Source organism: Hyperolius riggenbachi, chromosome 4, assembly GCF_040937935.1.
Source record: "Hyperolius riggenbachi isolate aHypRig1 chromosome 4, aHypRig1.pri, whole genome shotgun sequence".
NCBI classification, from domain to species: Eukaryota; Metazoa; Chordata; class Amphibia; order Anura; family Hyperoliidae; genus Hyperolius; species Hyperolius riggenbachi.
The window spans coordinates 273792147-273806788 of NC_090649.1; the positions used below are offsets into that span (position 1 = coordinate 273792147).

At 46.2% G+C, this 14642-nt stretch overlaps 1 protein-coding gene across 4 annotated transcripts in view; it reads left to right on the forward strand.

Moving 5' to 3' along the window:
* The window catches only part of CEP57L1 (centrosomal protein 57 like 1), an 87018-nt gene that overhangs the window by 48638 nt on the left and 23738 nt on the right, over window positions 1–14642 (forward strand). For all 4 annotated transcript variants that reach the window (XM_068279439.1, XM_068279441.1, XM_068279440.1 and 1 more), the window contains 2 exons: window positions 5599–5697; window positions 12198–12275. In XM_068279439.1, the coding sequence (XP_068135540.1) occupies window positions 5599–5697; window positions 12198–12275 (177 nt within the window). The remainder of the gene's footprint in view (window positions 1–5598; window positions 5698–12197; window positions 12276–14642) is intronic.

Consider the following 14642-nt stretch of genomic DNA (forward strand, 5'->3'; position numbering starts at 1 on the left):
ACTTTCAGGTGAAGAGGCCTGGATAGGAATCCTAGTGTGGCATACTGACCTCACCCTCCACCTAGGACCGATACTGACCTCTACCTCCCCAAGCACCCATAGTGACCTCTCCCTCACCCACAGTGACCTCTCCATCCACCTAGCACCCACAGTGACCTCTCCCTCCACCTAGCACCCACAGTGACCTCTCCCTCCACCTAGCACCCACAGTGACCTCTCCCTCCCACAGTGACCTCTCCCTCCACCTAGCACCCACAGTGATCTCTCCCTCCACCTAGCACCCACAGTGACTTCTCCCTCCACCTAGCACCCACAGTGACCTCTCCCTCCCTCAGCACCCACAGTGACCTCTCCCTCCACCTAGCACCCACAGTAACCTCTCCCTCCACCTAGCACCCACAGTAACCTCTCCCTCCCTCAGCACCCACAGTGACCTCTCCCTCCCACAGTGACCTCTCCCTCCACCTAGCACCCACAGTGACCTCTCCCTCCCTCAGCACCCACAGTGACCTCTCCCTCCCACAGTGACCTCTCCCTCCACCTAGCACCCACAGTGACCTCTCCCTCCCTCAGCACCCACAGTGACCTCTCCCTCCCACAGTGACCTCTCCCTCCACCTAGCACCCACAGTGACCTCTCCCTCCCTCAGCACCCACAGTGACCTCTCCCTCCCACAGTGACCTCTCCCTCCACCTAGCACCCACAGTGACCTCTCCCTCCCTCAGCACCCACAGTGACCTCTCCCTCCCACAGTGACCTCTCCCTCCACCTAGCACCCACAGTGACCTCTCCCTGCACCTAGCACCCACAGTGACCTCTCCCTCCACCTAGCACCCACAGTGACCTCTCCCTCCACCTAGCACCCACAGTGACCTCTCCATCCATCTAGCACCCACAGTGACCTCTCCCTCTCCCTCCCACAGTGACCTCTCCCTCCACCTAGCACCCACAGTGACATCTCCTTCCCCAGCACCCACATTGACCTCTCCCTCCACCTAGCACCCACAGTGACCTCTCCCTCCACCAGCACCCACAGTGACCTCTCCCTCCCACAGTGACCTCTCCCTTCACCTACCACCCACAATCACCTCTCCTTCCCCAAATCTAGCAGTGATCCTGCCTACCCCAGCACCCACACTGACCTATCCTTCCCCCAGCACCCACAGTGATCTTTCCCTCCCCCAGAGGCTACCCTCCTGTCCCATGCAGCACTTACAGGGACCTCCCATCCCAAAAGCAGCACCCACACTGATCTCTTCCAACACACAGCATCCACAACTACTCCCTCCTCCAATATCTACAATGACCTCTCCCAGCACCCACAGTGACCTCCCCTTCCTCCAGCACTCATACTGACCTCTTCCTTCCACAGAACCCACAGTGACCTACCCTTCCACCAGCACCCACACTGACCTCTCCCTCTCTCAGCACCCACAGTGACCTCTCCCTCCCACAGTGACCTCTCCCTCCACCTAGCACCCACAGTGACCTCTCCCTCCCTCAGCACCCACAGTGACCTCTCCCTCCCACAGTGACCTCTCCCTCCACCTAGCACCCACAGTGACCTCTCCCTGCACCTAGCACCCACAGTGACCTCTCCCTCCACCTAGCACCCACAGTGACCTCTCCATCCATCTAGGACCCACAGTGACCTCTCCCTCCACCTAGCACCCACAGTGACCTCTCCCTCCCACAGTGACCTCTCCCTCCCACAGTGACCTCTCCCTCCACCTAGCACCCACAGTGACATCTCCTTCCCCAGCACCCACATTGACCTCTCCCTCCACCTAGCACCCACAGTGACCTCTCCCTCCACCAGCACCCACAGTGACCTCTCCCTCCCACAGTGACCTCTCCCTTCACCTACCACCCACAATCACCTCTCCTTCCCCAAATCTAGCAGTGATCCTGCCTACCCCAGCACCCACACTGACCTATCCTTCCCCCAGCACCCACAGTGATCTTTCCCTCCCCCAGAGGCTACCCTCCTGTCCCCTGCAGCACTTACAGGGACCTCCCATCCCAAAAGCAGCGCCCACACTGATCTCTTCCAACACACAGCATCCACAACTACTCCCTCCTCCAATATCTACAATGACCTCTCCCAGCACCCACAGTGACCTCCCCTTCCTCCAGCACTCATACTGACCTCTTCCTTCCACAGAACCCACAGTGACCTACCCTTCCACCAGCACCCACACTGACCTCTACCTCCCCCAGCAACCACACTGACCTCTACCTCCCCTAGCAACAACTATGCCATTCATAGCAGTACCCACAGTGACCTCCCACTCCCTGCACCCACTGCAATCCCACCAATATTCAGCACCCACATTACACTCAACAAGTAACCCCCACTATAGCAAGCACCCAGTACTTGCACCAAGCAACTTTTACCTAATACTTATATCCGACCTCCATATGGCACTTAGTACTTGCATCATTCACCCTATAGCTGGCACCCAGTACTCACACCCACTTGGCACAGTACTTGCACATTATATGAACTCGCATAAACCAGTACTAGCACCCAAAGTACCTGCACTCAGAATCCACATGACACACAATGCCCACCCATAGCTAGCACCTAGTGCAGGCAATGCACCAAGTATTCGCACCAATGTACCTGCACCCAACACCCACATGTTTCATCTGCAGTAGTTCCAGTTGCACTAAGCCTCCACTTGGTGCCCAGCACAAGCACCAAACACTCACATATGACATCCAGTACTTGCACCCAGAACTCACAAGGGCTTCAGTAACTGCAATCAACACCTACATGATGCTTGACACCAACCCATACAGCCAGAATGCACATGACACCCTGTGCCAGCACCCAGAACCCACATGGCACCCAGCATCTGCCTTTAGCACTCACATGACAACAAATACCCCACTAGCCATCACCCATTACCCAGATGTTACCATGTACTCGCTCCCAGTACCCACTTGGCACTCAGTATTAGCACCTAAGACCCACATGACACCCTATAACCCCCATAATCAACACCCACATGGCATAGTACTCACACAGCACAAAGTTCCAAAGCCATTATATGCACCTAGTACCCGTCCATGGCCAGCACCCAAATAGCTCCCAGTACCCATCCTTGGTCTGAACCCATATGAGACTCAGTACTCTCCCATGGCACACATCCAGACCACACATGGCACTCCCTACTCACTCATGTCCAACACTCACATAGCTCCCTGTACCAATTAGCACTCACATGGCACCCACTATTGTTTATTGCCTTCTGCTACTCATTCAGCACCCAATACAGCATAGCATCCACTGCAAATAAACACCCAATACAAACTGAACCTTGGTACCCACAGCAGCTTGACACGGACTGTACTTTGGCACATCGGCACCCACTGCAACTTAGCACAAAGTGAACCTTTGCGTCTTACCATCTACTGCATATGGGCACCCGCTGCACCTTGGCACTTACTGCAGTTTTGCATCTACTAATGCTTAGCAACCACTGCATATTGGCAACCACTGCTTCTTTGCCTGAAAAGAAGCTTGGGTGCTGATCTAGAGGGACAGAGGTCCCAGTAATGAAAGGTGAATCCATGCCTACATCAGGCTCCACTGTGCCCACTCTAATAGTGCGCACCTATGACTGCTGATATGAGGGTGGTGGCACCAAAGAAGTGGTTGGAAGAAGACACAAAGTCTGCCTGATACTTCTATAAAGGTGTGTGTGTGTGTGTGTGTGTGTGGTGTGTGTGGGGGGTGGGGGGGTTAAGACTGCCTAGTGCTTTCTGGAGAAGGGGTATTACATACACAATTTAGCACGATTTATCGATTAGGGCCCCTTTTTCAAATTTGAGTCCCCCCCCTTGAGAATCCTCTGCACGGCCCTGCATTACGGCGCTTGTGAACTGATCACACCACACCCCTAGCCCTTCTCATCACATGTGATAAAATAAGATTTCCTTTTTTCTTTGTGATGCCAGCAACACAAGGTAGAGTTAGACTGTAACTCGGTGCTCGCATTATATCGGAGACACTGCAAAGTAAGAGTAAAAGTGTTACCTGAACTTATCGAATTGGAACATCTTTGGTGTGGCTGGGACTGCTAAAACTGCACCTACCTATACTGACTAATGACCTTTTAGAGACTTTATTCCCCTTTTACTTTACTGGAGGTCTAAGAAATTCGTCCCATGTGCCTCCCTTTAAACTACAAAAGTCCCACCTTGTCATGTAGACACATGGTCTGTACTTTAACGCAAGGAATCTGGTATCTATTAGTCAACCTTGTATATCATATGGTCACAATCGACGATTCACATTTTGGCTACAAACACAAGAGAGAAACATTGGAAAATTGTATCATATTACTGTGATTTCATTTCCTGAAATGCTTCCATAGCAAAACACTACTAGGTAATGTGTAGTAAACCTGAGAGATCCATGATCCCTCCAAATAACAGGGAGAGCAGAAGCATCCAGCATTCAGTCTCCTTGCTGAACTAGTGACCCAGTTGTCTGCAGAGACGCCATGTTGATTTGGGACGCAAATCATGATGTTTAAATTCTGGTCCGGCTCATGTCCAGTCTGATTTGTTTTAAACCAGAAAGTGCAGGGCACAATTGTCACTGCTTTTTTTCTGGAAGAGAACCTGAGTGTCATATGATAGAACCTATGAGGTTGGAGAAAAACTTCCACTATAAACTACCAAAAAGATTTGGGAAAAAAGCACAAGTTGAACTTTTTGTAAATATAAATATCTATTATTCAGTAAAAGAAGAGTTTGCTTTCTTAAAACAGAAACAATTTGCGATAATTCAGGTTGGAGTGAGCTTGAGATGTCTCCCAGTGCATCACTGTTGAATATATGCAAATTAACCATTGTTGCCCTTAGAAGCTAAACACACCTCCAGAACCGCTGGAATGCAATGATGTCAGTTTGTTAATTTGTACAGAGCCATAATAATCCAACATGCAGACAGACTGTTTCGGATTGTTTGATCCTCATCAGTGCATGGCATGGATTAATTTGGCTCTATGGAGTAGGGATTGTAACACCGATAGGTACAGACTAACCAAGAAGCGCATGGTGACCCAGAACTCATTGGAGTGTGTGAGGGGCTACAATGGTCCTAAAAGCCACCTTACTAAAATACTAAGGGAAACAAGAGTTTGCTTTCTTAAAACAGAAAGAATTTGCGATAATTCAGGTTGGAGTGAGCTTGAGATGTCTCCCAGTGCATCAATGCTGAATATATGCAAATTAACCATTGTTGCCCATAGAAGCTAAACACACCTCCAGAACCCCTGGAATGCAATGATGTGTCATCTTGTTAATTTGTACAGATCCATAATAATCCAACATGCATATAGATTATAGTTTATTCAGTAAAATGTTACCCTAGATTGCAGCTTTCATATTACTCTCCGTTCATTCTTTCTATTAGTGACTGGTTCATCTACCTTTCGGAAACAATATGTTTTTTAGTACTACTTTGATACTCTGATTACAGCACAAATACTGCATATGACTGTATAGGCTTTGCTATTTGCTATATTTGCTAGTCTATTTAGAAATACTTACTTTTCTGAAGTAGTTTTACCTATTTTACAGACATTACTTCAGCAAGGAAACCTTCAGGACAAGCTAGAAAAACTTGACTTCCTGGAGAATGAATGTCTTAGACTTACAAGCACTCAGCAAGCTGCAGAGGTGAGATCTATATTTTAAATCAAAATTACAGTCAGAATGTTTTGTCTGCTCCAATATATTAGCGACACTGTTATAGCTACCAAGAAAACTGTTAAAAAAAATGGGCCTGAAGTAGTTAATAAAAGTGTGTTTTCACTTTTCCCTGGAGCCTTTTTAGATGATAGAGCTAACAAGAAAATGTGCTTTACTTGGCTGTCCCCACTGAGAAGAGGTTTTCCTTTGCTGTATGGAGAGCAGGAGATAAGATTGTTTCAAAGCAGGGACCTTATCTGTGTGACTAATGTGACAACTGCAGAAACCCTGAGGTGAAGACTACTTTATATTCCTATATATGGCTCTCTCTGAACAGCATTGAGCCAGCCATATAGTTAAGCTGCTTATACCACTAACTGTACTATATAGTATAATTATTGGGACTTTTACACTTGTATCACTTTGGGCAAAGGCAGGTAGGAAAATTATACTGGCAATAAGAAGTTAGGAAACGTTTTTTATTGTATGCTATGCCAGACTGTAATACTGCATTAATTAGTCACAGTGGTTTTCAATAAGTGGAGAAAAAATAATATATTGCTGAAAGTGACATAGGGAGATTTTCCTAAACACATCTACTTTTTTCTTATGTACTGTACATCACACCTGAATGTTAAAGCTGCACTATGTTATATAAATGTTTGTAACCCACATCTGTTGTGAATGGTAGGGCGGTATACCCTGTTTAGTGTTAAAGGAGATTTCCACAAAGTGTTAAGGTACTGGGCATTAAAAGAAAAATGTTGTAATTTATGCCCATTACATAATCTTTTCCTTTAAAAGGTATGTCACAGAACCTTTGAATAGTCTTCAGATTGTCTTTATTAAAAAAGGAAAAAAAAACACTATAAAAACTCTAGGCTGCCCCATCAGACAGTTTCAAATTGTCATTGGTAAACAGGATTACCATATTTTTTTGAACCATAAGATGCACCGGACCATAAGACGCACCTAGATTTAGAGTAAAAAAAAAAAAAAATCAGAAAAAAAATAGACTTAACCTGGTGCGTCCATGGTACAGGTGCGTTTTGTGGATCTTCTCCCCCCAATTATTATGGCTCCTTGTACCTCTTTTGTCCTCTTCTGTCCTCGTTTCCCCTCCTCTGTCATCTTGTGTACCCTTGTTTCCTCCTCTGTGCCTCCGAATCTCCTTCTGTTCCTATGTGTCCTCCTCCGACCTTTGTGTCCCCAGACATGCAGAAGCCACATACCTGCAGAGGTCTACTGCCACTAGTCATTGCTATTGTGACCTGGCAGCTGACCAGGCTGAGGGCAGCATCGGGCAGGCTGTGGCTTGTGCAAGAGGATCTCACGGGGAGCTAGAAAAGAGAGGCTTTCGACATGGCTGCTGCTGATTGGTGTGCAGCCCTGTCGATCACGGCTGCCCGCTACGTTTCTGGCATTGACGATCTTGCGGGCGGGACCACAACGCCGTCATTGGGCACTTGCTTAGTTACGTAGAGAGAGAGAGAGACCGCCCACTTATCATTTGGGTACACCCAAGTGGAGACAGGTTTGTGAATCTCCACCTGCCTACTTGGTTGGTTGTCCTTCCTGCAAACGTCCTTTGTGAGTAGAGTTGGGCCGAACAGTTCGCCTGTGAACGGTTCCATGCGAACTTCCGTGGTTCGCGTTCGCGTCCCGCAGGCGAACTTTTGCGGAAGTTTGGTTCGCCCCATAATGCACCATGAGGGTCAACTTTGACCCTCTACATCACAGTCAGCAGGCCCAGTGTAGCCAATTAGGCTACACTAGCCCCTGGAGCCACTCCCCCCCTACTAAAAGGCAGGCAGCGGCGACCATTACGGTCACTCGTGTGCCTGCATTAGTGAGAGTAGGGCGAGCTGCTGCACACTCTCTCTCATAGGGAAAGATTAGTTAGGCTTAGCTTGTCCCTGGCTGCATACCTGTTCTGTGAACCCACCACTGCATACCTGTACTGTGAACCCACCACTGCATACCTGTTCTGTGAACCCACCACTGCATACCTGTTCTGTGAACCCACCACTGCATACCTGTTCTGTGAACCCACCACTGCATACCTGTACTGTGAACCCACCACTGCATACCTGTTCTATGAACCCACCACTGCATACCTGTTCTATGAACCCACCACTGCATACCTGTTCTGTGAACCCACCACTGCATACCTGTTCTGTGAACCCACCACTGCATACCTGTTCTGTGAACCCACCACTGCATACCTGTACTGTGAACCCGCCACTGCATACCTGTTCTGTTCAGTGAACCCGCCACTGTATACCTGTTCTGTTCAGTGAACAGTTTGGTGTGTCAGTGTGAAGCAGTACCTTTATTACACTACCTGATTGATGTATACACATGCAAGATGTTTTAAAGCACTTTAGGCCTGTCATTTAGCATTCAATATGATTTCTGCCCTTAAAACGCTGCTTTGCGTCAAATCCAGATTTTTCCCGGGGACTTTTGGCGTGTATCCCACTCCGCCATGCCCCCCTCCAGGTGTTAGACCCCTTGAAACATCTTTTCCATCACTTTTGTGGCCAGCATAATTTTTTTTTTTCAAAGTTCGCATCCCCATTGAAGTCTATTGTGGTTCGCAAACTTTAACGCGAACCGAACCTTTCGCGAAAGTTCGCGAACCCGGTTCGCGAACCTAAAATCGGAGGTTCGGCCCAACTCTATTTGTGAGTACTATTCTCCTTCACTTGCCTGTCATTTATCACAGCATATTGCATTGTTTGGGCTCTCGTTGTCTTTGTGCTTTCTTTTTATCGTGGCATCTCATCCTCTCCTAATTTTTCCCCTGATCTTCCCAAGTTTACCTGCTATGCGTAAAGTTTGGATTTTGTCCTAACCTTTAAAATCCAGTTTGCAATTGACATTTTGGGTATTTAGCGTTAATACTGTGGATTTGACTGTATTTACTGTTATGAGTGTCCTTATAAGAAGCCAGAGTAGCTGCAGACATGTTAAGGCCCCCTTTACACGTCCAAGTTGCCCCAAAATGCCGCATCCTGTGGCAGAAGTAGTAATAGTCCTTTAGGGCCATCACATTAAATGCGGCACAGTGTCGTTGGTCCCATTTTAACGTCGCAAGAGTAACAGTGCATCATGCTTGGTGAACCTGAAAATGAGGCTTTGGTTGTACGGCAGCGGTAACATGCGGTGCGACCTTTCGGGACTGTTCGATGCTATTGTACAACAATCGCACTGCTACGGAAGAGATCAAGTGTAAAAGGGGCCTTAAAGTTTTTCAGCTGATTATATTTGTCTGTTTTGCCCCTGTGTTGGCAACCATTGCTGTTCTCTTTGCACTGCAAAACTTAAAATTGTTTTTAAAAAAAACTTATTAAAACAAAAGTGGGATTTCTGTTCAGTAATGTCCAATGAATCTCCTTTGGAAAAAATAAAAAAAAACAGGCCTGGTCACTTTTTGTTTTGAAAGGGTTGTTGGGTACATGTCTGCAGCTACTCTGGCTTCTTATAAGGACACTCATAACAGTAAATACAGTCAAATCCACAGTATTAACGCTAAATACCCAAAATGTCAATTGCAAACTGGATTTTAAAGGTTAGGACAAAAGGGTTGTTGGGTATTTAGAACTTCTAGCCATGCTGACTCTGTCTTATCCGAGATGGATCATCCTTGGTGACTTCAACGTCTGGGCTGATGACACTCAATCCCAAGATGCAAATGAACTAATAAATCTCATGGGTGGACTAGGCTTCACACAAGTTGTAAAATCTAGACTTACTGTTCCACCTTGGAATGGACATTGGTAACATAACAGTAACCCCAATGGTGTGGTCAGACCATCACATAATACAGTTTACTATTGAACATCACCCTATCAAGCAGCACCCTAAAGAAACAATCAAAATCCGTCCTCTTAATAAATTAATGCCGGAAAGGATAACTGCCAACCTGGATTTTACAAATCTGCTCCACAGTCAAATGGACCCCAACACTCTAGTAACCCAGTACAACAACACGATATATGAAACAATTGACAGAATTGCCCCATGGCACACCAAATCAGCAACCAAAAAGCAGAAAGCTAATTGATTTGACAAAACCATCATGGATCTAAAAAAAAAAAAAAAAAGCGCAAACTACAAAGACAGTGGCGTAAATCAGGGTCTGAGGAGCACAAATCTAGCCTAGTCCAACACCTCAGACAATACCAACAAGCAATAACCAAGAAAAAAATCAGACTTTATCTTGCACAAAATATCTACAGCCAACAACAGAGCTGCTCAACTCTTCCACACCGTGGAATCACTCTGCAATCCTTCCTGCCTAAAAGCCCCAACCACATTCTCCGGGGAAAGGTGTGAAGAATTCTCTGCCTTCTTCACAAAGTGTCCGCCATCTGTGCCAGCATTACACCAACATCATCAATTGACCACTGGACTTTGCATATGCCTACTACCATACCACCATGGCAAGTCTTTGACACTCTGAGTGAAGAAGATTTTGGAATTCTCATTCAAAGTCTCCGCCCCACTACCTGCGACCTGGATCTTGGCCCAACTGGATCCTTAAAGGGAAGGTTCAGGGAGGGTGGGTAAAAAATAAAAATCAATTTCCACTTACCTGGGGCTTCCTCCAGCCCGTGGCAGGCAGGAGGTGCCCTCGCCGCCGCTCCGCAGGCTCCCGCTGGTCTCCGGTGGCCGACCCGACCTGGCCAGGCCGGCTGCCAGGTCGGGCTCTTCTGCGCTCCAAGGCCCGGAACTTCTGCATCCCACGCCGGCGCGCTGACGTCATCGGACGTCCTCCGGGCTCTACTGCGATCATGAAATACTAATCCAGCGACTGAGGAATTACTGTGGCCTAAGGGGTACTGTTCTGTTTTCAGTCCTTCCTATCTGGCAGGACACAGCAAGTATGTCTGGGCACACACTACTCTAATCCAGTGCCACTTGCCTATAGAGTTCCACAGGGTTCTGTACTATCACCATTACTCTTTGCAGTCTACATGCTCCCACTGGGCAAAATAATCCAGAACTATGGCCTAGGATACCATTGTTATGCAGATGACACACAACTGTATCTGTCCTTCAAGCCTGGCACCCAAGACCCATCAGCATCCATAAATGCGTGTCTAGTGGATTTACAAAATTGGATGAACACCAGATGGCTGAGGCTGAACTCTGACAAAACAGAGGTGTTGGTGGTAGGTGGTCCACATATGATGCATAAAGTTCATCTAAAACTCAGACAGCAGGTATCAGCTGTCGTCAGGTCTTCCTTCTTCCATCTAAGAAATATAGCGAAAATCAAACACCTTATCCCAGCTGAAGACCTACCTGCCCTGGTTCATGCATTTGTATCCTCCCGCCTAGACTACTGCAACGCCCTGTTCATCGGATCTACAGATAAAGTTCTGCTCCCCTTACAACTAGTACAGAATGCTGACTCCTAGCCAATGCCCCCCGCAGCTCACACATCACCCCAGTACTGCAAACTCTTCAAGGGACTCCGAGCAGTGCAGTGACTATGGAAAGATGCATACCATGTTGAAGCTCTCTTTCTCCTCTTTGCAACAATATATAAACCGCCGCCCTACGCCTTTTAGTTTTCGCTATTTTCGCGATCGAAATTGCGGTGAGAAAATATCGAAAACTAAAAGGCGTAGGGCGGCGGTTTATGTGTTGTTGGAAAGAGGAGAAAGAGAGCTTCAAAATGGTATGCATCTTTCCATAGTTGCTTGTATTACACAGGACGACTTTTCCCCCAAGTCGGCAGCTCCATTCAGCTGACGACTTTGGGGAAAAGTCGTCCTGTGTAATACAAGCAACTATGGAAAGATGCATACCATTTTAAAGCTCTCTTTCTCCTCTTTCCAACGACACCTAAACCGCTGCCCTATGCCTTTTAGTTTTCGATATTTTCGCAATCGAATTTGGCGGCCGCGATTTCGATCGCGTAAATAGCGAAAACTAAAAGGCGTAGGGCAGCGGTTTATATATATCGTTGGAAAGAGGAGAACAAGAGCTTTAAAATGGTATGCATCTTTCCATAGTTTCTGCACTGCTCGGAGTCCCTTTCACTGGTTGCCAGTAAAATGGAGAATCAATTTTAAGATCTGCCTGCTGACATTCAAGGCTCTAAACCACATGGGACCCAAATACATGGCGGATCTATTGGAACTTTATGCCCCTCCACGTACCCTCCGCTCTGCCAACAAGATGAAGCAGGTTATTCCCAGGATACACTTAACATTTGGTGCTCAGGCCTTTTCCTATGCAGCCCCTACTCTATGGAACTCACTTCCACAATCAGTACGATAAGCTCCTACTCTGGACAGTTTTAAAAAAAAAAAAAGACTAAAAACTCACCTCTTTACCCTAGCCTTTGAGACTGCATAATGCAGGGTCACAGCGCTTTTAGTCCCCAGGGAGAAAAGCGCTATACAAATATTATTGTTATTGTTTATAGTGTACTGATAAAGATGTGTATTTGTCTTTTTTTTATTTCTCAGAGCAAAATCCTCGAGTTGGAGGAAAAATTGTATGTAGAGAAACAGCAGCGGAAGCTGATGGAAGATAAAGCAGTCCAGGTACTTTAGATTCTGCTCATTATTTTCCTGTGAGGGATTTGAAATGCAAAATGCTATAAGCATTTGCGTAGGCGTCTTTCTTTTGTAATATGTTGCTTTGGTCTCTGCTGTGTTTCTGTATGGTGGGCAGACAATCGATTAGAAATTGCTGATCCCTTATAGTAGCCAGCCACATTCACCTAAAGCAGTAGTCATTATATATCAAACACCAAGAGCTCTAATTGTAAGGCCTCTACAGAGCCTTTATTGTCTGACACAATTGTTTTGGGTAACAGACAGTGTGATGTCTGTGCAGGTGTCCCCAGGTTCTGCAGCCAACGTTTTTCAAGCAAACGCCAAGTGACAATTTTTTACCGATCATGTTGTTTCAGTACTGCAGAAAAAAGAAAAAATTTGCAAATAGACACACAAGTACCTGCACATCATGTCCAGTGATTCCTGCTAATGGATTATTTTCTTGCCATTCTCGCTAGGGCTCTGAATCAATAAACTTTATACTCTTAAGTGTGTTTTTCCAACTTATTATTATGTTGGCTTGAAAGACCAACGTATTGATCTTTGATTATCTTCAGATAGTTTATTATAATTTGTATTCCTCTCCGCCTCCCCCCATCCCAATACAATAGATAGTGGGTGGGTGCACAGGTTTAAGTGGGTACTGTATATCACTTTGGAGTGTTATTCACAAATGTAGCTAGTACTATGATACAGTCAAAGATGGGAGCAGAGCGCACACCCACTGCTAAAAATACTGTTTTATTTCAAAATTCCTTTAAAAAAAATTCACAGGCAATGCAAGGTTGGTAGACAATCAAATCCTATCTGGACATGGGAGAGAGAGGGATATACAGACCGGTGCAGAGGTCCCCCCCCCCCCCCCCCCATCCCCCTCTATGTGCTACTCCTACAATTTTAGGGGTACAAAACCTAATCTTTCCACATCATTATAATTATTATTATTACTGATTTATAAAGTGCTAACATATTCTGTGGCGCTGTACAAAGTAAAGACACTAGTACCAAATACAGAATTGATATTTACAGTGACAAAATGAATTTATTATACATTTTATTCATCATATTACAAGACACAAAATGAATAACAAATTCTAAAACACAAAATAGTGCAAGAGCCCTGCCCAGGTGAGCTTACAATCTAAAAGAGTAGGGGGGACAAGAGGTGGGGTAGTAAACAATATGTATACCTAGAGGCTGTGTGTTTGTAGGTTGTCTAGTAAGAAGTACAACTTGGCCAAAGGTCAATAAAATACATTTTCAGGAACCAGAAAACAAAAATGTACTTAAAATAAGTTGCCCCAAATTTAACTTAATTTTAAAATGAATTCTCTTACATGTGTGGGTTTTTTTTCTAGTACTTTTTTATGGCTGGGTACAGAGAATGTATTTTTCAGATAAGATGACAAACATTTGCAAGAAAGCAAAGGAGAAAAGTTAAATAAATTAGAGCTTAGGAGTCCATTATCAAAGCTTAAGCCTAGCAAGGAAATGAACAGCGCTACTTAAAAACAGATGAGTGCCTACCTGCAAAAGAGTGCAAGCCCCACTTATGGGATAAAATACACACCTAGCATACACATGACCTGTCTACCACTGGAGGATGTTGGTTTCCTGTAACAGCTTGCATGCAACTTGTTAAATACTCGTCCCTCCCACTGCGAAGAAGTCAATTCTCCATGGGAGGGGCCTAACACTAACTAAATCCTACCTATGCATATGCATAGCCTGGGCGCGCTAACAAGTAAAATTGAAAATTGCGCAAAAAGTGGGATCAGCGCATCACCAGGCCGCCTCCGAATGGCCTCCGATCAGAGATGCGCTGAGCCCCCCTTGGATTCAAGGTGAGTTTGCAGTCTCTGTACTAATTTAATTCATTTTTGGTCAGCCGCTCCCACTTAACAGCTTTGCTTTTGGTGTATATGCAGAGCCTCTGTTTGGATTCAAGGTGCGTTTGCAGTCCCTGGAGGGGCTCAGCGCATCTCTGATCGGAGGCGGCCTGGTGATGCGCTGATCCCACTTTTTGTGCAAAGCTTAAGCCTGTCTGCCATTTCCTGGGCAGACTTTCTCCGCACATTGGATTCATCCAATAAGAGAGGAATCTATCACAGGCACACACTGCACATCGATCAAAAATCAATCAATGCCACTCCGCCAGGTGTCCCCCCTGCCAATGCTGCTCTCCGTTGGACCCCATGCAGAGGATCAACAAAGCAGAGCAAAGACGGCTCTCTAGCTGGTATGCTCCTTCCTCTGCCATCATCTCCCGGTGCACATACTCCAAGACCCAGGCAATATGTATGGACTCATGCACACTGCTGGTTCACTTGTTCATTACGGGCACTGGTAGAT